The 20887-nt window shown below is 44.3% G+C and overlaps 1 protein-coding gene across 4 annotated transcripts in view; it reads left to right on the forward strand.

Moving 5' to 3' along the window:
* The window catches only part of PHACTR2 (phosphatase and actin regulator 2), a 284129-nt gene that overhangs the window by 238515 nt on the left and 24727 nt on the right, over positions 1-20887 (forward strand). For 3 of the 4 annotated variants that reach the window (XM_073575682.1, XM_073575684.1, XM_073575681.1), the window contains exons 4-7: positions 10723-10872; positions 14969-15178; positions 15349-15546; positions 17009-17501. In XM_073575682.1, coding sequence (XP_073431783.1) covers positions 10723-10872; positions 14969-15178; positions 15349-15546; positions 17009-17501 — 1051 coding nt within the window. The remainder of the gene's footprint in view (positions 1-10722; positions 10873-14968; positions 15179-15348; positions 15547-17008; positions 17502-20887) is intronic. The other variant, XM_073575683.1, reaches the window with a different exon arrangement.

The following is a 20887-nucleotide window of genomic DNA, read 5'->3' on the forward strand; positions in this document are numbered from 1 at the left end:
ATTTTTTCAAAGTCTTTTTCTTTGAGGATTTTGTTAACCTCATGGTGGAGCAAACTAATTTGTACGCTCGGCAATTTTTGGAGCAAAACCCGCGTTCATCCTATACTAACTGGTCTCCTGTGGACGCAGTTGAAATGACAAAGTTTTGGGGCCTGGTCCTCCACATGGGTATCCTGAAGAAGCCTGAAATTCGGCAATATTGGAGTGTTGATATTTTATACAACACTCCAGTGTTCCGAATGGTCATGGTCCGGACGCGTTTTCAGGCCATCCACAAGTTTCTGCATTATAACGATAATGCACAGTGTCCCGCACGAGATGACCCCAACTTTGACCGTCTGTTCAAAGTTCGGCCTGTCATCGAACACTTCAACAAAAAGTTTGCTGAAGTGTACGTGCCCCAAAGGAACATCTGCGTGGATGAGTCCTTGGTCCATTTTAAGGGCAGGCTCAGATTCCGTCAATACCTGCCCAGTAAGAGGGCCAGGTACAGAATCAAACTCTATAAGCTGTGTGAGAGTACCTCAGGGTACACCCACAGGTTTAGAGTGTAGGAAGGAAAGGACACCAGGATTGAACCCCCTGAGTGTCCTCCTGACCTGGGAGTGAGTAGGAAAATTGTGTGGGATTTGGTGCACCCACTGCTGGATAAAGGTCATCACCTCGACACTGATAACTTTTATACCAGTTTCCCACTCTACAAATCCCTCTCTGCGCGAGGTACCGCAGCTTGCGGTACTGTCCGCAAAAATCATAGAGGCCTCCCGAAGACGCTACTTGGGCAGATGCTCCGAAAAGGTGAGAGCAGGGCCCAATGTAGCAACCACCTGCTGGTGGTCAAGTACAAGGACAAGAGGGATGTCCTTCTCTTGACCACCATACACGGTGATGGCAGTGCCCTCAGCACTGTATGGGGTACCTCTGCACAGGTCAGCAAACCTGAATGTGTGCTGGGGTACAATAAAAACATGGGGGGCGTTGATCGCTCCGATCAACTCCTCCAACCGTACAATGCTTTGAGAAAGGCTAAGGTGTGGTACAAAAAGCTGGCCGTGCACATCGTCCAATTGGCAATGCTCAACGCATTCCTGCTGTCACAATGTGCATGCCCCAGCGATACGTCGTACCTTGAGTTCCAGGAGGTAGTGGTTAAGGCCCTGATGTTTGGCACTCTGGAAGGAGCGGACCCCAGAACTTCCGGAACTGAAGGTGCTCGTATTGTACCAGGTCGGCATTTCCCGGGGGAGGTCCCGCAAACTGGAAAAAGAGGTAAATCGCAAAAAAGGTGCCGAGTGTGTTACAAAAACGGAATACGCAAGGACACCATTTATCAATGCAAAACCTGGCCTGTGTATGAAGGATTGCTTCAAATTGTACCACATCTCAATGCACTACTAAATTACTTTACCGGAAACATTAGATTAGTTGGGGCACATCTAGATAAGTTCCTTGGGGGTCTAGTTTCCAAAACAATGCCACTTGTGTTTTTTTTTGTTTTTTTTACTGTTTAGGCATATCAGGGAAAATGGAAAATGACACCCGCAGACCATTCCATCTAAGTCTGCATTCCAAAGCGTCACTCCCTTCCGATCCCCGACGTGTGCCTAAACAGTTTTTTCCCACATATGGGGTACCAGCGTACTCAGGACAAATTGGACAACAACTTTTAGGGTCCAATTTCTCCTGTTACGCTTGGGAAAATTAAAAATTGGGTACTAAACGATCATCTTTGTGGGCACAAAATAGGATTTTTTATTTTCATGCCTGGGTAGCATAAACTTTAGTGAAACACTGGGGGGTTCGAAGTTCTCACCACATATCTAGATAAGTTCCTTAGGGGGTCTAGTTTTCAAAATGGGGTCACTTGTGGGTGGTTTCTACTGTTTAACCACATCAGGGGCTCTGCAAACAGAACATGATGCCCGCAGACCATTCCATCAAAGTCTGCATTCCAAAGTGTCACTTCTTCCCTTCTGAGCCCCAACGTGTGCCCAAACAGTAGTTTTCTTTATCGCCTTATTGGGGGACACAGATTACCATGGGTGTATGCTGCTGCTTCTAGGAGGCTGACACTATGCAAAAACAAGAAAATTGGCTCCTCCCCGGCAGTATACACCCACCAACAGATACCAAGTACCTCAGTTTGTGCTTAGTGTCTGTAGGAGGTGGACCGGGATCTTCTCAGATCCGCAGTTACGAATTCCTTTCTTTCCTTAGGTGTTTGTCGAACTTTATAATCCTTTCTCGTTTGTTTTTCAGGTTCTCCGTCGGGAAACAGGGCGTAGTTATCACCCTGATTTCCCATATCAGGCGGCTGAGCGAGCAGTGTGGTGTCATCCACATCGCAACTGTCAGTACCGCAGGCAGGACTTTTCCCCTATCACCATTCGGTGCTATGGACTGATGACGGGTGGCCTGTCCTTGCCAAAGCAACTCCTCACCCCTCTCCTGGGATAGGGCTGAGAGGAAGACGGCGGCAGCCAGTGGGCTATCCTTCGCTCCCAGCAAGAAAACGCCGTCTTCTGCATGACAAAGGGCAAGAGGACCTCTCCCAGCGGCCTGTCTGCTCGCATGGCCCCTGTGGTCATCCTCTTCAGGGACGTCAGGTAAGAGTCTGATCATTCCCTTCAGCCCTGCACTTCTCTGAGCACCATTTGAATTTCCCCCTCCTCCTTCTCCACTACAAGCCGCGCACCTCACGCTGCAGCCGTGCTCCCCACGGTGCAGAGGCACACAGCGGTCCCACATGGAGCGGTCTCCTGAGTTATCTGCGGGGATTTTATTTTATCACGGGGGGGGGTGTTTCACATCGGTGTGGCGCAGGCTCACCTCAATGTACCGGCGCCGCGGCCATTTCAGTTTACAGATCCAGGCGGGGGAGGAGACCGCGTCACTTTCACTTTCTCTCCTCCCCGCTCTGGACGCGCTCATTTCCTCACTCTGGGCGCGCTTTTTTCGCGCCCATTCCACCCTATCACATGACGCCTTTCTTTTTAGAGGCATCAATCTCTTTTATTACTGCGCCCCTCCGCTGCCATTGTCCAATCACGGCCTGGCGCCAAGCTCCGCCCACCGACTTCACTGCTAGCTTCCATCCTGCAATTTCACTTGCTTCCTCACTGCTTGGGGGAAACATCAGGGTACTGCTGCTCGTCAGATTCCCGGTAGGCTCAGCGCTTTATGGCAAATTGGCTCTCCTCTGCAGTCCCTGTCTATTTAGTGTGGCCATAACGAGTAACCCACCTATGCCCAACCCTTCAACGGTGCTTTCCTTTAAGCCCACCGTTACTCACTACGCCTGTGCACGCTGTAAAAAGAAGTGGGCTACAGGTCAGTCGTCACCCTTCTGTCCGTCCTGCAGTCCTTCAGCTATGCCAGCCTCTCAGGAGCACACCGATTCCCGTGATGAGGGTACTTCCCCTCTCCCAGAGTGGGCCGTTGCTATGTCTCAGTCGGTCTCTGATCTGACTAAAGTGTCTCAGTCCCTGGTCCAGGTCCTAAAACGTTTGCCTCAGCTATCTACAGCCACCTGTGCAACGACCGCCTCTCAAGGTGAGTCGTCCGCACCTGACTGCGACCTTCAGAGGGACAGGCCGAGTAGGATTTCTAGGAAGCGTGTCGCGTCTGGCTCGTCTTCCAGCTCACTAGGTCCATCTGCTTCACCCAGGTGCCCTTCTCCCTCTTCAGGGGACGACATTAAGTCAGAGGATGATCCCCAATCGGGATCTAGTTCAGAAGCAGATAACATATCTAAAACTCGGAATATGGTCGATAGTCTCCTTTCAGCTATCTTCCAAACCCTAGAAATTAAGCAGGACAAGCCCCCGCCTCAGTAATACTCTGTTCCATTTAAACGTGCAAGGCCTCCATCCCGAACGTACACTAACCAAACATTGGGAGCACCCTGAGCAATGCTTCTCAGGCCGCAGATATTTAGATGTCCTGTACCCCTTTGTAGATTTACTCACAAAATGGACCAAAGCCCCCGAAGTGGATCCTCCTGTCTCTCGCATAGCCTCTAAGACGGTTCTATCCCTCCCAGATGGGGCATCGCTTAAGGATCCAACAAACAGGCAAATAGAATCTCTGGCGAAGTCCATTTTCGAGGCATCTGGCGCCTCCCTCTGTCCGATTTTCGCGTCTGCCTGGGTGGCAAGTCATCTCGGCTTGGGCTAAGATCCTTCGCAGGGGCATATTAGCAGCAGCTCCTCTGGATGAGTTGGCAGATCTCGCAGATCAAATTAATCATGCGGGTAAATACCTTTTGGCCGCCTCCTTGGATGCTGCTGGGTGCGTGGCAAGGGCTAACAGCAACATAGTAGCCGTACGCCGAGTCCTTTGGCTAAAGTCATGGAATGCGGATACCACCTCTAAAAAGTCTCTTACCAACCTGCCATTCCATGGCTCTAGGCTCTTTGGAGCCAAGCTGGATCAAATAATATCCGATGCCACTGGTGGTAAAAGCACTTCTCTTCCCCAGTCTCGACCAAAACGCTTTTTTAACAGATAGGGTTTCCGGACGTTTAGGCCCTTTCGTTCCTTTTCGTCCACAGAGAGATCTACCAAGCAAGATCGGCCTTCCGCCTCTAATGAGCGAGAGCACAAAAAACCATCTTACAAACCCGCTCCCCGCTGGAGATCTAGAGGACAATACCCCAGGTCTTCAGGCGCCCATTCCGGTAGGTTTTCCTCAAAGTGACTGGTCACCCCCACCTGGAAGCTCTTCCAGGGTGGGAGGCGGACTTTCCTTTTTCGTGTACGCTTGGCTGTCCGTTGTCGACGACGCTTGGCTCAGGGAAATCATCGCATCCGGATACAAGATCGAATTTGCTTCCCCGCCAAACAGAAGATTTTTCCTGTCTCGACTTCCAAGACAGCGGTCTCACATTCCAGGTTTCTTTCAAGCCGTCTCCTCCCTTCTCACGGCTGGAGTGATCGTTCCCATTCCCCCAAACAAACGGTTTTCAGGGTTCTACTCAAATCTCTTCGTAGTCCCAAAGAAAGACTGTTCCCTTCGGCCGATCCTGGACCTCAAATTGCTCAACCGCTACGTGAAGATTCTCCACTTCAAAATGGAGTCTCTTCGCTCGGTGATGGCCTCAATGGAACCTGGAGAATTTCTCTGCTCTGTGGACATACGGGATGCCTGTCTTCACATCCCTGTTTGTTTGCAACATCAGAAATATCTTCGTTTTGCGATTCAGGAAAATCACTACCAGTTCACGGCGCTTCCCTTCGGCCTGGCCTCCGCTCCCTGGGTTTTCACGAAGGTGATGGCAGCAGTCATGGCCCTCCTTCACTCCAGGGGGATCCTTATCATCCCTTATCTGGACGATCTCTTGATCAAGGGCTCATCCCATCAAGACTGTCTTCAGAGTCTCCAGATAACCCTGGATACTCTTTGCTGCCTCGGATGGATAGTAAACAGGGAAAAGTCCATTTTGAGCCCCACTCAGCGTCTGACCTTTCTGGACATGGAATTCGACACGAATCTAGCCCGTGTGTTTCTTCCAAGGGAAAAATTTGCGGCTCTTTCCAAGGGAATCCAAATTCTAAAACGTCCAACGCCCGTTCCCCTTCGATACTGCATGAAGGTCCTGGGGAAGATGGTAGCCTCCTTAGAAGCAGTGCCCTTTGCACAATTTCATCTTCGCCCCCTCCAGCTGGCTCTTCTTTCAGCCTGGGACAAGACCACGCGGTCTTTGGACCGCCCCATTCTCCCGCTCAGAGTGAGGCAATCCCTGACTTGGTGGGCAATGCCAGAGTCAGTCCTTCAAGGGAGGTCTCTTCTTCCGCTTCAGTGGCAAGTCATCACCACCGATGCCAGCCTTCTAGGATGGGGAGCGGTGTCCATCAGAAAACAGCCCAAGGACGCTGGAACCCACAGGAGGCTCTTCTCCCTATCAATCTTCTGGAGATCAGAGCAATCTTCCTAGCCCTTCTTCATTGGCAGCCTCTCCTCGTTGGCATGCCGGTCCGCATTCAGTCGGACAACGCCACGGCTGTGGCATACATAAACCACCAGGGGGGCACACGCAGCAAGCATGTAATGGCAGAAGTGGCCAAGATACTGCGCTGGGCGGAACGTTATGTTCCGACAATCTCAGCCGTTCACATTCCAGGGGTGGAAAATTGGGCAGCCGACTTTAGTCAAGGTCTAGCATCAGGCGAATGGGCTCTTCATCCCACAGTCTTCAATCAGACATGCCAGCGCTGGGGCTCACCGGATGTCGATCTCATGGCATCTCGGATGAACCACAAAGTTCCACGCTTCGTAGCCAGGTCCAGGGACCCTCTAGCCGTCGCTTGCGATGCCCTAGTAATTCCGTGGTCCCAGTTCCGACTTCCTTATCTGTTTCCGCCGCTTGCCTTGATCCCACGAGTGGTCAAAAAGATAAAATCGGAAGGCGTACCAGTGATTCTAGTGGCGCCAGACTGGCCGAGACGGCCTTGGTACGCGGAACTGGTGAACATGCTCGCAGACGTTCCTTGAAGTCTTCCAGACGTCCGGATCTTCTCTCGCAAGGCCCCCTTTACCACGAGAATTCTCAGTCTCTGAGTTTAACGGCATGGCCATTGAGGCCGCAATCCTGAGGGAATCAGGTTTGTCCGACCAGGTGATTCAGACTATGGTCAGAGCCAGAAAACCGGCCTCTTCCCGCATTTACCATAGGTACTGGAAGGCTTTTTTCCGTTGGTGCGGCGATAAAAAAGTCTTTCCGATGTCCTTTTCTATTTCATCCATACTTGGTTTTCTCCAGTCTGGTTTAGAGGTGGGTCTATCCCTCAGTAGTCTCAACGGCCAGGTCTCTGCTCTATCTATCCTCTTCCAAAGAGAGCTCGCTTCCTTGTCGCAGGTTAAGACCTTTCTCCAAGGGGTCGCCCAGGTGGCACCTCCTTATCATTCGCCGATAGACCCGTGGGATCTAAATCTCGTCCTCAGCGCTCTTCAAAAGGCGCCGTTCGAGCCTATCCAGGACATTCCTTTATCCCTTCTCTCATGGAAGGTAACCTTCTTGATTGCCATTACTTCCATCAGAAGAGTTTCTGAGTTGGCGGCCTTGTCATGTCGTTCCCCTTACCTCGTTCTCCATCAGGATAAGGTCGTCCTCAGGCCCGTTCCTTCCTTTCTTCCGAAGGTGGTGTCCTCTTTCCACATCAATGAGGATATCGTTCTCCCATCTTTTTGTCCTGCTCCTTCTCACCCTCTTGAGAAGTCTCTCCACAAACTGGACGTAGTTAGAGCCTTGCGTGTCTATCTCGCTAGGACCTCTTCTTTTCGTCAGTCCGATTCTTTGCTGGTCATCTCTAAAGGTCGCCAGAAAGGGCTTCCGGCATCCAAATCCACGATCGCTTGCTGGATTCGCTCTACCATTCTGGAAGCGTACCGACTTCATGAAAAACGGCCCCCTCCGGGAGTGAGAGCTCACTCCACCTGGGCTGTGGCGGCTTCGTGGGCCGTTTGTCACCAGGCTTCAGCTTTACAAATTTGCAGGGCCGCGACCTGGTCATCCTTGCACACCTTTGCAAGGTTCTACAGGGTTCATACCCAGGTCTTGTCTGATGCAGTTGTTGGTAGGAAGGTTCTGCAGGCGGCGGTGGCGCATCGGCCGACCTAAGCCCTTCCTGTTCTTTCATTCCTTATTGCTGTTCCCGCCCTTGGGACTGCTTTGGAACGTCCCATGGTAATCTGTGTCCCCCAATAAGGCGATAAAGAAAAATGGATTTTTGGTTCTTACCGTAAAATCTCTTTCTTGGAGCCTTCAGTGGGGGACACAGCACCCTCCCTGTTTAAGTTGTACCGTGTTGGGCTTTGAGCTCCTTGTTGGGTTGGTACATATGTTTAAAGTTCCGTGGCTTCTCCTACTGCTTTCTCACCAACTGAGGTACTTGGTGTCTGTCGGTGGGTGTATACTGCCGGGTAGGAGCCAATTTTCTTGTTTTTGCATAGTGTCAGCCTCCTAGCCGCAGCAGCATACACCCATGGTAATCTGTGTCCCCCAATGAAGGCTCCAAGAAAGATTTTACGGTAAGAACCAAAAATCCATCTTTCTCCCACATATGGGGTACCAGCGTACTCAGGACAAATTGGACAACAACTTTTGGGATCCAATTTCTCCTGTTATGCTTGGGAAAATTAAAAATTGGGGACTAAACGATCATTTTTGTGGGCACAAAATAGGATTTTTTATTTTCACGCCTGGGCAGTATAGACTTTAGTGAAACACTGGGGGGTTCCAAGTTCTCACCACATATCTAGATAAGTTCCTTAGGAGGTCTAGTTTCCAAAATGGTGTCACTTGTGGGGGAGTTTCTACTGTTTAACCACATCAGGGGCTCTGCAAATAGAACATGACACCCGCAGACCATTCCATCAAAGTCTGCATTCCAAAGCGTCACTTCTTCCCTTCTGAGCCCCAACGTGTGCCCAAACAGTAGTTTTCTCCCACATATGGGGTACCAGCGTACTCAGGACAAATTGGACAACAACTTTTGGGGTCCAATTTCTCCTGTTATGCTTGGGAAAATTAAAAACTGGGGACTAAACGATCATTTTTGTGGCACAAAATAGGATTTTTTATTTTCACACCTGGGCAGTATAAACTTTAGTGAAAAACCTGGGGGTTCAAAGTTCTCACCACATATCTAGATAAGTTCCTTAGGGGGTCTAGTTTTCAAAATGGTGTCACTTGGGGGTTTCCACTGTTTGGGCACATTGGGGGCTCTTCAAACGCAACATGGCGTCCAATCTTAATTCCAGCCAATTTTAGGTTGAAAAAGTTAAATGGCGCTGCTTCCCTTCCGAGCCCTGCCGTGCGCCCAAACAGTGGTTCCCCCCCAGATATAGGGTATCAGCGTACTCAGGACAAATTGGACAACAACTTTTGGGGTCCAATTTCTCCTGCTACCTTTGGGAGAATAAAAAATTGGGGACTAAACGATCATGTTTGTGGAAAAAATATGATTTTTTATTTTCACGCCCAGGCGTTATAAACACCTGTGAAGCCCTAGGGGGGGTTCAAGGTGCTCACCACACATCTAGATAAGTTCCTTAGGGTGTCTAGTTTCCAAAATGGGGTCACTTGTGGGGGGTTTCCACTGTTTGGGCACATTGGGGGCTCGTCAAACGCAACATGGCGTCCAATCTCAATTCCAGCCAATTTTAGGTTGAAAAAGTCAAACAACGCTGCTTCCCTTCCGAGCCCTGCCGTGCGCCCAAACAGTGGTTCCCCCCCCACATATAGGGTATCAGCATACTCAGGACAAATTGGACAACAACTTTTTTGTTCCAATTTCTCCTGTTATCCTTGGGAAAATTAAAAAATTGTTGCTAACAGATCATTTTTGTGACTAAAAAGTTAAATGTTAATTTTTTCCTTCCATGTTGCTTCTGCTCCTGTGAAGCGCCTGAATGGTTGTTAATCTTCTTGAATGTAGTTTTGAGAAGCTTGAGGGGTGCAGTTTTTAGAATGGTGTCACGTTTGGGTATTTTTTGCCATATAGACCCCTCAAAGTGACTTCAAATGTGAGGTGGTCCCTAAAAAAATTGGTTTTGTAAATTTTGTTGTAAAAATGAGAAATTGTTGGTCAACGTTTAACCCGTATAACTTCCTAACAAAAAAAATTTTGTTTCCAATATTGTGCTGATGTAAAGTAGACATGTGGGAAATGTTATTTATTAACTATTTTGGGTCACGTAACTCTCTGGTTTAAGGGCATAAAAATTTAAAGTATGAAAATCACAAAATTTTCTAAATTTTCGCCATATTTACATTTTTTTCATAAATAAACGCAAGTTATAGCAAAGAAATGTTATCACTAAAGTGAAGTACAATATGTCACGAGAAAACATTGTCAGAATCGCCTAGATCCGTTGAAGTGTTCCAGAGTTATTACCTCATAAAGGGACAGTTGTCAGAATTGTAAAAATTGGCCCGGGAATTAACGCGCAAACCACCCTTGGGGGTGAAGGGGTCAAGGAGACAAACTTTTACATTATTACCTACAATGTCTGGTAATATTTGTGCAAGAGCCTATAATACATTTTCCTTCCACTCGTGTTTTTTTTTTTTTTTTTTTTTAAATGTGTTGTCATATTGTTAAAGGGATTTTTCAGTCTTAATATTAGTTGTGTGTTATAAAACTTGCAAGTGCTGCTCTGAAGTTGGCCAGATCACTAGATCCAACTAGCTTCATTTATTATCTTGTCTTCCAATGCTGCAGAAGCAAAGATGCCTCTCCTTTCAGCCTCCGAGAAAGCACAGTTTTGACTAGTGGCACAACCATGCCCTGTTCCCTGGTAAGCAGGAAACCTCGAGTGCTCCTAACAAGATGATGAGATGAAACCTTTGATGAATCTTGGGTCATGAGACCTGGAGTACTGTTACCTGAAATTTAGTCTCCAGTACGCAGTAGATTGTTAGATCAGACCTTTTATCCAGTGCATACCCTTCTCTTAAAGTCTAACAGAAACATGAACAGATACAAGGCCTGTTTCGCATGTTAGATTTTATGGCCGAATATCAGACGGGGTTACCTGACCCGAATACTAAAGACTCCTAAGAAGCAAATGTAAGGCTGCTGAGTTTGGGTCAGGAGACCCGCAGTTAGTAGGGCATCAGGGTCCGTAATTGTGAACATGTGACATCGTCTTGAAACTATGCGTTCAAATATATCATAGCATGTGTTGCTAAACTCCAACATGTATTTGTATTTTTATAGATAGTGATGCTCCAATAAATATGGGAACGTCAAATGGTCATACTGTGCCAATCAGTGAGGAGACGTCAAGTGAACAGAAACCCATAACTGGAAATGGCGCGATCGCATCAAAGGCAACTGTGGTAGAAGAGAGGAAAGACGATAAGAAAGGTAATGCTATGATACTATGAAAGTCTGTTCTTTACGGATTAGAGGAACGTAATATTGAATAGCAACTCTGTATTGGAACTCTGGTGTTGTATTTGAGCCTTCACAGGGGGATGTCACGTGCTGTGTATAATGCCTTCACCTGTGCAAGAATGACACTCGTTGCTAGAAATGTGATGACCAATATCCAGATGTTTTGGAGCTTGAATAGACTAATTAATTGCATTCTCTTAAAACCCCACCACATCCACACTACTGTGCTTTATCCATGTACTATCTTTCAGAATGGATGCTAAATGGTGTAGAAGGTCATCAGTCTTCCTGACTGAATGCCACATATTATTTTCCCACCTATCCCTCCTTCACCACCTGCCCTCCTAACATTTAGCTTTTTATCTGTATTTTGATGGGATAACAGCATGGACAGTGACACAGCTAAGTCGCTGACAGCCTCCACTTCACCAGCTATCAGAGGATCAAGCGATGGCTAAACATTTCTGCTGTATTAAAGGAAAACCTCTTGATGTAAGGGGCAGTTTATTTTAAAGAAACCAACGTTTCTTTAGTCAACCTCCATGGGTCCGGTGCTGGGTCTTAACACCTGCATCTGCTGCATGTGGTGTCATGTCAATCAGCTTAACGGTTCTATCGAAGTTGCCGAAATGAGCCAATCAGAAACACTGAGCACACTGGCTGCAATGCTGATGGTGTAGCGCCAGCGCTGCAGACACTAAGAGCAGCAACAAAATGTCATCACTGGACCTGGGGAGGGGGAGTAAAGAACAGCTTGTTTTTAAATAAACTGCAGACAATTTTCTCATTAACAATTATGGCATATGAATGTGGCTGCAAGTACAATCCACTCCCCCTCCAGAACTGGGTTGGAAATCCTCAATACCTGGTAGAGCGTTATCCATGGGATAGTTATACAGCCCTGAGTTGGCATTCACCTGTTTCAGTGTCTCCTAAATCAGACTGCTGCCAAATTCCAAACAAGAGTGGGAGTCGTAACATCTTTTTTTTTTTTTCCTTTTTGGATCTGTAAAGGGCCCTGGAGTTGGACTCGCACCAGTGAGCTATATTTAGCATATCCAATTGATTATAAATGTTAAGTGTAAAAAGCCTTTTAATTAAAACCCAGCTAGCCATAGTATAGTGTGTTCACTTCTGCATTAGGGAACACTTTCTGGATCAGATGTCCATTCGTGCACTGTTTGTTTATAGGGCCGTCCAATTACTGTCTATATGCAAATATTTTAATAAAATGTAGAGTCCTTTTAATCCTCTGTAACAGTATCTGACCATAAATGACCGTGCTTTTTTCAGCAAAGAATGTTAAGCAGAAAGAAGCTATATTTAGAAGAACAGTTTGAGAAATATTCTGTAACTAGTGACTGATGTAAGCTGCTTTGTGATTCTTCTGTTTTATATATGAGGAGCATGCTTTCGGTGAACCCTTGCCTCCCATCTTATGGTGTGCTATCCACCATTTACAGAAGGGAGGATTTGTTTCTCCATTATTGCGCATGCAGCAGAAACGCTAGTGTTGGTTTCCTCTTTTCTAGTAGCTGCTGCGATTTGTAAGGAAATACACACTGATCTCAAACTTCAGCCTTGTATGATTTGTAGAACAGAAACTTCTGATGTCGATAGATTTTCTAAAAAAATAAATAATACACAGTCTTGTTGGCACCCTTGAAATTGTTCCAGAAAATTACTTATTTCTGAAAGTTATTGCAATTACGCCTGATTTGTTTTACACATGTTTATTTTCCTTTTGTGTCTATTGGAACAACACAAAAGGCAAATTGGACATAATTTAACACAAAACCCCCAAAATGAGTAAAACTGTTGGCACTCTCAACTTAATATTTTGTTGCACTCGATGTGGAATAAAAAAAAAAAAGCTACAATGAATTGTTTACTATAGCCATCAACAAGCTTCTTACAACTCAACTGTAATTGCAGACTACTCCAGGGCTCTCATATTTTAAGGGTGCTTTCTTCAACAGCAATTTTAAGATCTTTCCACAGCTGTTCAATGGGATTTAGATCTGGACTCATTGCTGGCCACTTCAGAACTCTCCAGTGCTTTGTTTCCATCCATTTCTGAGTGCTTCATTGAAGTATGCCTGGGGTTATTGTCCTGCTAGAAGACCTATGACTTAGGAAGCAAAACCAGCCTTTTGACACTGGGCACAACATTGCTACCCAAAATCCTTTGGTGATCTTCAGATTTCATGATGTCTTGCACACAGTCAAGGCACCCAGTTCAGAGGCAGCAAAACAACCCCAAAACATTTTTGAACCTCCACCAGATTTCACTGTAGGTACTGTGTGCTTTTCTTTGTAGGCCTCATTTGTTTTTGGGAAACAGTAGAATGATGTGCTTTGCCAAAAAGCTTTATCTTGGTCTCTTTCCACAAGACGCTTTCCCAGAACTCACGTATATTTTGGCAAACTGCAGCCTAGCTTTTTTATGTCTGTGTCAGCAGTGTGGTCCTCCTGGGGCTCCTACTATACCGTTTCATTTCATTCAAATGTCTACAGATAGTTTGCGTTGACACTGATAACACCCTGAGCCTGCAGGACAGCCTGAATTTCTTTGAAACTTGATTGGGGCTGCTTTTCCACCATCCGGACTAACCTGCATTGCAATCTTTCATCAATTGTTTTTCTCTGCCCGTCCAAGGAAATTAGCTACAGTGCCAGGTGTTGTAAACTTTTTGATTATGTTGCACACTGTGGACAAAGGAACATCAAGATCTCTGAAGATGGACTTATAACCTTGAGATTGTCCACATTGTTCAACAATTTTAGATCTGAAGTCCTCAGACAGTTCTCTCCTCTTTCTTTTCTCAATGCTTAGTGTGGCACACACAGACACATAATGCAAAGATCGAGCCAACTTCTCCCCTTTTTATCTGGTTTCAGGTGTGATTTTCATATTGCCCACATCTATTACTTGACATTGGTGAGTTTGAATGAGGATCACTTGCTTTAAACAAATCTGTTTACCCACGTTTTGGAAAGGTGCCAACAATTTTGTCAGGGATATTTTGGAGTTTAGTATGAAAATATGTCCAATTTGCCTTTTTTCTGTGTTTTTTTTTTTTTTTTTTTTTTTTTCTGTGGTGTTCAAATACACACAAAGGAAATAATCATATGCTTAACAAAACATGTATAATTGCAATTTTCTGGGAGGAATACTTCATTTTATGGAACAATTTTAAGGGTGCCAGCACTTTTGGCCATGACTGTATAAGAAACCATTGAATACTTTTATTTGGCCTGAAATTCCACTTTATGTGCACTGTATGGCAAAAAGTGTATGAACACGTACCCATCACACCTATATGAGCGTAACAGTCATCCTCTTCTAAAACCACGAGTGTTAATTTGGACCTCCTTATGCAACTATAATAGCTTCCACCTTTCTGGGGAGACCTACAAGATTTTGGAGTGTCTGTGGGAATTTGTGTGCATTCAGAAGAGCATTTGAGAGGTCAGACACTAGTCGATGAGAGGATCTGTCTCTCACATTCTGCATTCCAGTTCCTCCCAATATAGATGAGGTTAAGGTCAGGTACCTCCAATTTAAGCTTGTCTATTCTTTATAGACCTCCCATTTGAAGTGTAGATTCCAACATGAGAAAAAGTCCTCCAGAAAATGTTGCCTCAATCTTGAAAGTTCAAATGAGCTAAAATGTCTAACATTTATTGTGAAGTCAGATTGGGTTCCTAGTGATATAACCCAAAAATGTTATGATTCGTGTCATATGGTGGAAATGTCCCTTTTTGAAAAAAAAATAAAATTCACTGTTTTGTAAATTAGATTTTCTTTTGAAAATTAACTTCCTTGAGAAAATGATTTTGTCTGGAGGCCTGGATGGCTACAAAAGATTTACACCTCTTCTCAAGGATGTTAATTTTGAAAAAATTACATGAGAAAGATGTCCATACATTGACTACAGAGGATATGGAAAATGAGGCATTTTTAGATTTTCTTTTGGTATACTTGTAGGATTCATCTGTACATTTGCACACTTGTCTGAAATTCTGAATAGTAGGTCTTTCTGTCAACTTTTCTTCTTTATAGAAAGGGGTCGTGTGCGTCCTGAGTTGCCACCACCTCCTGCTCCACCTCCTCTCAAACCAAAAAAAAATACTGTCCCTCATAAAAATGTAGCCACTGCTGGCAATCATAAGAAAGGTGAGACAACTACAAAACAGCCTGCAGGTGGTACTAATAAGCAACCACCAGCCACTCTGCCAAAGCTGACAAACCGAGCAGCCTCGCGCAGCACGGGTAAGTGTGGGTGGAGTTGCAGGGTACATTGCATGATCGTTTTGTGCATTCCTGGCTCCCTAGGCATGTGTTCCTATCTTCCCATCCTTATTCTCCTTTTCCATTGTGAAAACGGTACATGTTAATGCTTTGAATTTCATGATTTTACTAAGCAGCTCCTTCTCATCTAGAGAACACAGAGAAGACAATGGGAGCACCTGAGACTAAACCAAAAAGATCAGCCACACCATCAAAAAGTTCTGCTGCTTCTGCTGGGCCAAGCTATAAGAAAGAGGAGTCTGCTAACAGAAAAACAGCCAAAAGCATTTCTAAACAGCTGTCTGCTCCTTCACTTAAAACTACAAGTCGAGGTGCCACACAAGAGAGTGGTGAGTGTAAGACCTTAGTTATTGATTTGTGGACATGCTAATGTAGTTGTAGATTTCAGGTAAGCATAAGTGAAGGATACCAATACTATCAGCTCCTTGACCTGCAGTTGTAGATTTCAAAGGGATGCAATCATCAGAAAAAAGACCTGGTGGCTGATTCATTAAGACTGGCGTAGCGCATGCCAGTCCTAATGAAGCGCCCACTGGAGTACACTGATCTGATTCACTAAGCGGTGTCCGACGATTAATCAATCAGGCGCATCCAATACGCAGCTTGTGCAGTCTCCAGAAATGTCCACCAGGCACCGGTAAAATGAATGGTGCCATTCAAAACTACAACTTGTCCTGCAAAAATAAGAAGGTTATGTGGATGGAAGCATAAAAGTTATGACTCTTGGAAGAAGGGAAGTAAACAAACGAAAGCATAAAAACAGATACTAGCCCAGTTTGGAAAGATATAATAGTTTTTAATAAAAATAATTATTCTCTAGATTAAAATTTCCCAAGTTGAAAGATTGACATGATTTATGATAACTTTCAAAAATTCAGGAAAATAAATATTACCAGAGTGAATACTACATAAAACAAGATTGGATGCCAAAGGATAATAAGGGGGTATGAAGCAGCCCTAGACATATCGTCACAGTTGTGACTGACTTTGGGGTGTGACTTCCTGAGGAAGACACATCTGTGATGATGTGCGCGAGGCTACATCCCTCTTCTTCTCCTTTGGCATCCCTCCTTGTGTTTTTCCTGCCTTGCTATATGTGCATTGTTTTCTGTTGGTTTTTGGCACCTATTTTTATATACCGTGCGGGTGATGTCCTCACTGTTTTTTTGTTTTTTTTTTTTGTTTTTTTTTAAGTCATTATTCACAACTACTGATAAGTGGAACAGCCAATTGATGTAAAACTCAGATTCCTATTAATATAAGTTAAATTATTAAAAAAAAATGTACTCATGATTGAAAACCAGGATAAAATTTTCATTCAGTTTCCGTTTGTTCTAATAAATATTTTTATTGATGTGATATGTTGTATATACAATATTAGCTGTTTCAGACTCGCATTCGGTGACATTTCTCAAGACTGTTGCAAAGCAAATTAGTCAGTGTTGCCCCTAGTAATATATTATTTCTCAAAGGTCCATGTGAAAGCATAAAAAAATCTCGAAACAATACTAATCCGTTAGACACATATTGGCCCTTCCTACACCCACCACACTTTTCTTGACACTTTTCCAAAGGTGCAAATATTTTGTGCCGAAATGTAAAACTTTTCTATGCCAGAAAAATGGCATGAATTGTTTCATTAGTTCCCCACAATGTTTGTTAGGTTACTATTTGCAAATGGTTCACATTAACTATTGTAGTTTAATTTCTCACTAAATTAGTTACTATGTAGGGTGAAAACTGCTGATTAAAATGTTTTCGGCAATTATTTTTTTATTATTTTTATTCCAGCTGCTTCTTCCAACAAGAAACCAGTTGCAAGTAAGACCGCATCTGCCACACTGACATCTTCATCCCGGGCCAAAACTTCAAAGGAGCAGATATCCAGTAAAACGAGCACATCAAGCACACCACGCGCCAAGAAAACGCCCAGCAAAGCGTTATCTGTGGATGGCACGCAACAATCAGTGTTATCGCATCCAAGTATTAGTCCAGGCCAAAAGAAAGTGGATTGGACAGAGCAAGCAAAGTGTCATTTGGACTCTGAGAACTCTGAGACAAGTGTCAAAAATGAATCTGTCACGGAAATGCAGCCCAACCCACAGTCCACTTCCCCTGCTCTAAACCATCAAATGAAACTAACATGTAACACAACAGTTCAAATCCAGGACATGAACCAGTCCAGTCACACTGCAGGTCATTGTGAGGATGCACAGTCCCAGGAAAAAGACATTGTAACCATCTCCGAAGAGGGGGAAACATGGGCTAATGAGGAAAATCCCAGGTAAACACTCAGAAAATTTTTCCTACATATGTATACTATTACTGCAAAAAAAACAAACCTTTTTGATACTAAGATAGCCGATATATTTTAGATAAGAGTATGTAGTGCCCACTTCTGCTATCCTTCTAATGGGCATAGCTACCAGGGTAGCAGGCATAGCACTGGGGCCCAGCAACTGAAGCGGTCCTTCTTCATATGATGTTAGTAAAAAATGGAGTATCGAAGATTGGCTTAATTTTTATATTTTTTTGTGACTTGACATTGCTGCTTTATCCTTACTGAGAGATTTTGTGTTTATTATTCATCACTATGCTTTTTGTCCCTATGCAGGGATGCCACAGTCTAAGCAATGACATTTTGTGTGTTTTGTGTCTGTCCTATGAAATATTATGGTGTGCTTTATTTCTATACTGTCTGTCACTATTTGCATAATTCCTGGCATTAATGTATATTATGTCTGTACTGTAGCAATCTTTGTGTGTATTATATCTGTGCTATATCATCAACGTGCAAATTTATCTGTGCTTTAAATTCAATCCTAAGTTTCCTACTATTGTGTGCATGTAACCCTGTGAAATGGAAAATTTTAGCCCCTTTCTGCAAAATGACTCATTGATGCAACCAGATTGCAAGCAGTTTAGTGTAATCAGGTATACAGTTACATCACTGGAATGAGACAAAGTTCTAATCTGCATTAGTAGCTGGCTATAATACATAGCTAGGCTCTTGTTGCAAGTGCCGGGACCTGAGCTAGCATTTTAAACCCTCTGATGCTGTGGTCAATAGTGACTGCTGCATCTAAGGAGTTTGACAGATTAAAGATCACTCCCTTTTTCACCCTCCACTGTGATTACTGGGTGCTGATGTTATGCTATGGCAACCTATCAGATCCCACTATTTGGTGTTCAAACACTTTGTCAAAACACTGACATGCTGGAAAAGGCGTTGTATTACATAAGCAGTGCAGTGTGTTCTCAATGCGATCAAATGATTGCTTGTTCATATCCCCTTGTAAGACTAGTAATTACTGTAAAAACATGGCATAGCTGAAAAAAAAAAAAAGAAAACGGATGTCCATCAAGTTCATCCGAGAGATGATAGGATAAAGGGAAGGGGGGTATAAATACAACCATGATGCAAGAACCAACTGCTCTCAAATACCACATTTTTTTAATTCTCTTCCCTAGTGTCACCCGAATGGATTAACTTTCAGAACAAGACTTTTATACATTTTTACATTGTCTATTTTCTTCTAGAAAAAAACATCCAAGCCTTATTTGTAAACAATAACAAAGAAATACCCTCAAAACACACATTAGGTAATCACTGCAGCTCTATAGTACAAGATAAACGCTGTTAAAAAAAAAATGTAAAAACTATGCCAGAATTGCTGTCTTTATTCACCTTGCCCGACAAAATTGATTGAAAAGTCATATGTATCCCAAAATGATACCAATAAAAACTACAGTTTATGTAAAAACAAGCTCTCTACCAGAAAAATGAAAAAGAAAAAGTTATACAGTGGCTTGCGAAAGTATCCCCCCCACCCTAAATAGTCTAAGTTGGTGAAGTGAGAAAAATATAGGCATAAATTAAATTTATGGGATCAGATAACTATAAAAACTGGCACGTGCATATGTATACACCCCTTTTTGCTATAAAGCTTCTAAAACTTTCTAGTGCAAGCACTAAGTGTCACATGGTCTGTCGGTTTATACACACCTTTTCTAAAAGGCCACAGAAGCTGCATGATCATTAAGCAAGAGGTACCACTAACCAAACAACACCATGAAGACCAAGGAAACTGCCAAACAAGTCAGGGACAAAGTTGTTGAGAAGTCAGGGTTAGGTTATTAAGAAAAAAAAAATCCCTTATCCAAATTCCAATTATCAAATGGAACGAACATGGTACCAGAACAAACCTGCCAAGAGAGGGCCACCCACCAAAACTCTCAGCCCGGGCAAGGATGGCATTAATCAGAGAGGCAGCACAGAGAACAAAGATAACCCTGGAGGAGCTGCAGAAATCAAAAGCAGAGACTGGAGTATCTGTCCATATGACCACAACATGCCATACACTCCATAGAGGTGGCCTTTCTTTATGGAATAGTGGGCCGAAAAAAGCCTTTACTTAATGTCACGATCCCACCGCTGACACGGGTATGTCAGCGGACGGAGGGATGCGACGCACTGCCGGCACACGGCTATCACAGGCACAGTGGGGGCTTATCTTAGTTATCCCACCACTGGCACCATGTGACAAAAATACTGCAAGCTAGTCTTGCCATAACAATTTATCGCAGGGGGGTTATTTTGGATGCCCCACCACTGCTAACAACCTTCCAAGAACTGCGGGGATTTATGGATATCCCACTTTTCAGTTCCACTTTGGAATTCGCAGCTCTCTGGCGCCCCCCCCCCTTACCCTCAGGTCAGTCAGGGAGCTACACCTAGGATAATTGGTCACCGGCCGGCTGCTTCAATGAGGTCTGGCCACCCGGCACGCTGCAGTGAGGGAATTATAAATGCTCTGGCCGCAGCCACCCAATTAGCTTAAAGTCCCTTTCCGTCACAGCCAGCAGTGCCCGGGGTCCAAATCACACTTCGCTGCCACCAGCTACGATTTACTTAATCAATGAGTAACAAACCCCCAAATTAGTAGCGATTATTTTAAAGGCACGTGTTCGTTTCTTAGAGCATGAAAACAGAGCTAATAAATTTACGGTTTATTCCCCAAAGTGGGGCAGTGTTTACACAGATAAAAGTTGTTACAAAGTTGAGACATTAAATATGTACAAGGCAATTTTAAAATAACAGGGATGAAAAAACAGGAATTAAAACTTATAGTTGCTTAATGATCTCTAGGCAAGCCATATGTGGCAAGGGGGATGGGCCGCTTAGCCAGACGTCCCCAGACATCTGATTGGGTCCTTTCAGCATGGAATCTGCAGCTCAACTCAGTGGTTTGTACCTTGGCACCCCTTATGGCCTCTGCTGTGTGACATCACAGAAGGGGTTGGCCGGGGAGGTTCAGCCCCCTTACTCTGGAAGTTACAATCTACTTACAAACTTATAATAACTATATCTAGACAAGGTAAGCTCGTATAAACAAGCATATGGTATCATTCGTTGTAGTTTGATGAATACAATAATTAGACACCAAGCATGCCGTAGTTCTGTTATACCGTTTGGGAGTAATCCATATCTCAGCTTCTGGTGGTGTAGAACCGTGAAAATTAGGGGTTAGAAAACTGGTTTAGTTGCCTACGCAGAGATGTGAGTTTTATATCTGTCACATATGGTGTTTGCGATATGACTTGTTTTAATATCTCATTCATATGCTTGCCCCGCATGGCTCAAACAAAGAAACCCTTTCCCTTAACTAA

Source organism: Dendrobates tinctorius, unplaced genomic scaffold (genome assembly GCF_039654945.1).
Source record: "Dendrobates tinctorius isolate UK_male_01 unplaced genomic scaffold, ASM3965494v1 ptg000046l, whole genome shotgun sequence".
Classification (NCBI taxonomy): Eukaryota; Metazoa; Chordata; class Amphibia; order Anura; family Dendrobatidae; genus Dendrobates; species Dendrobates tinctorius.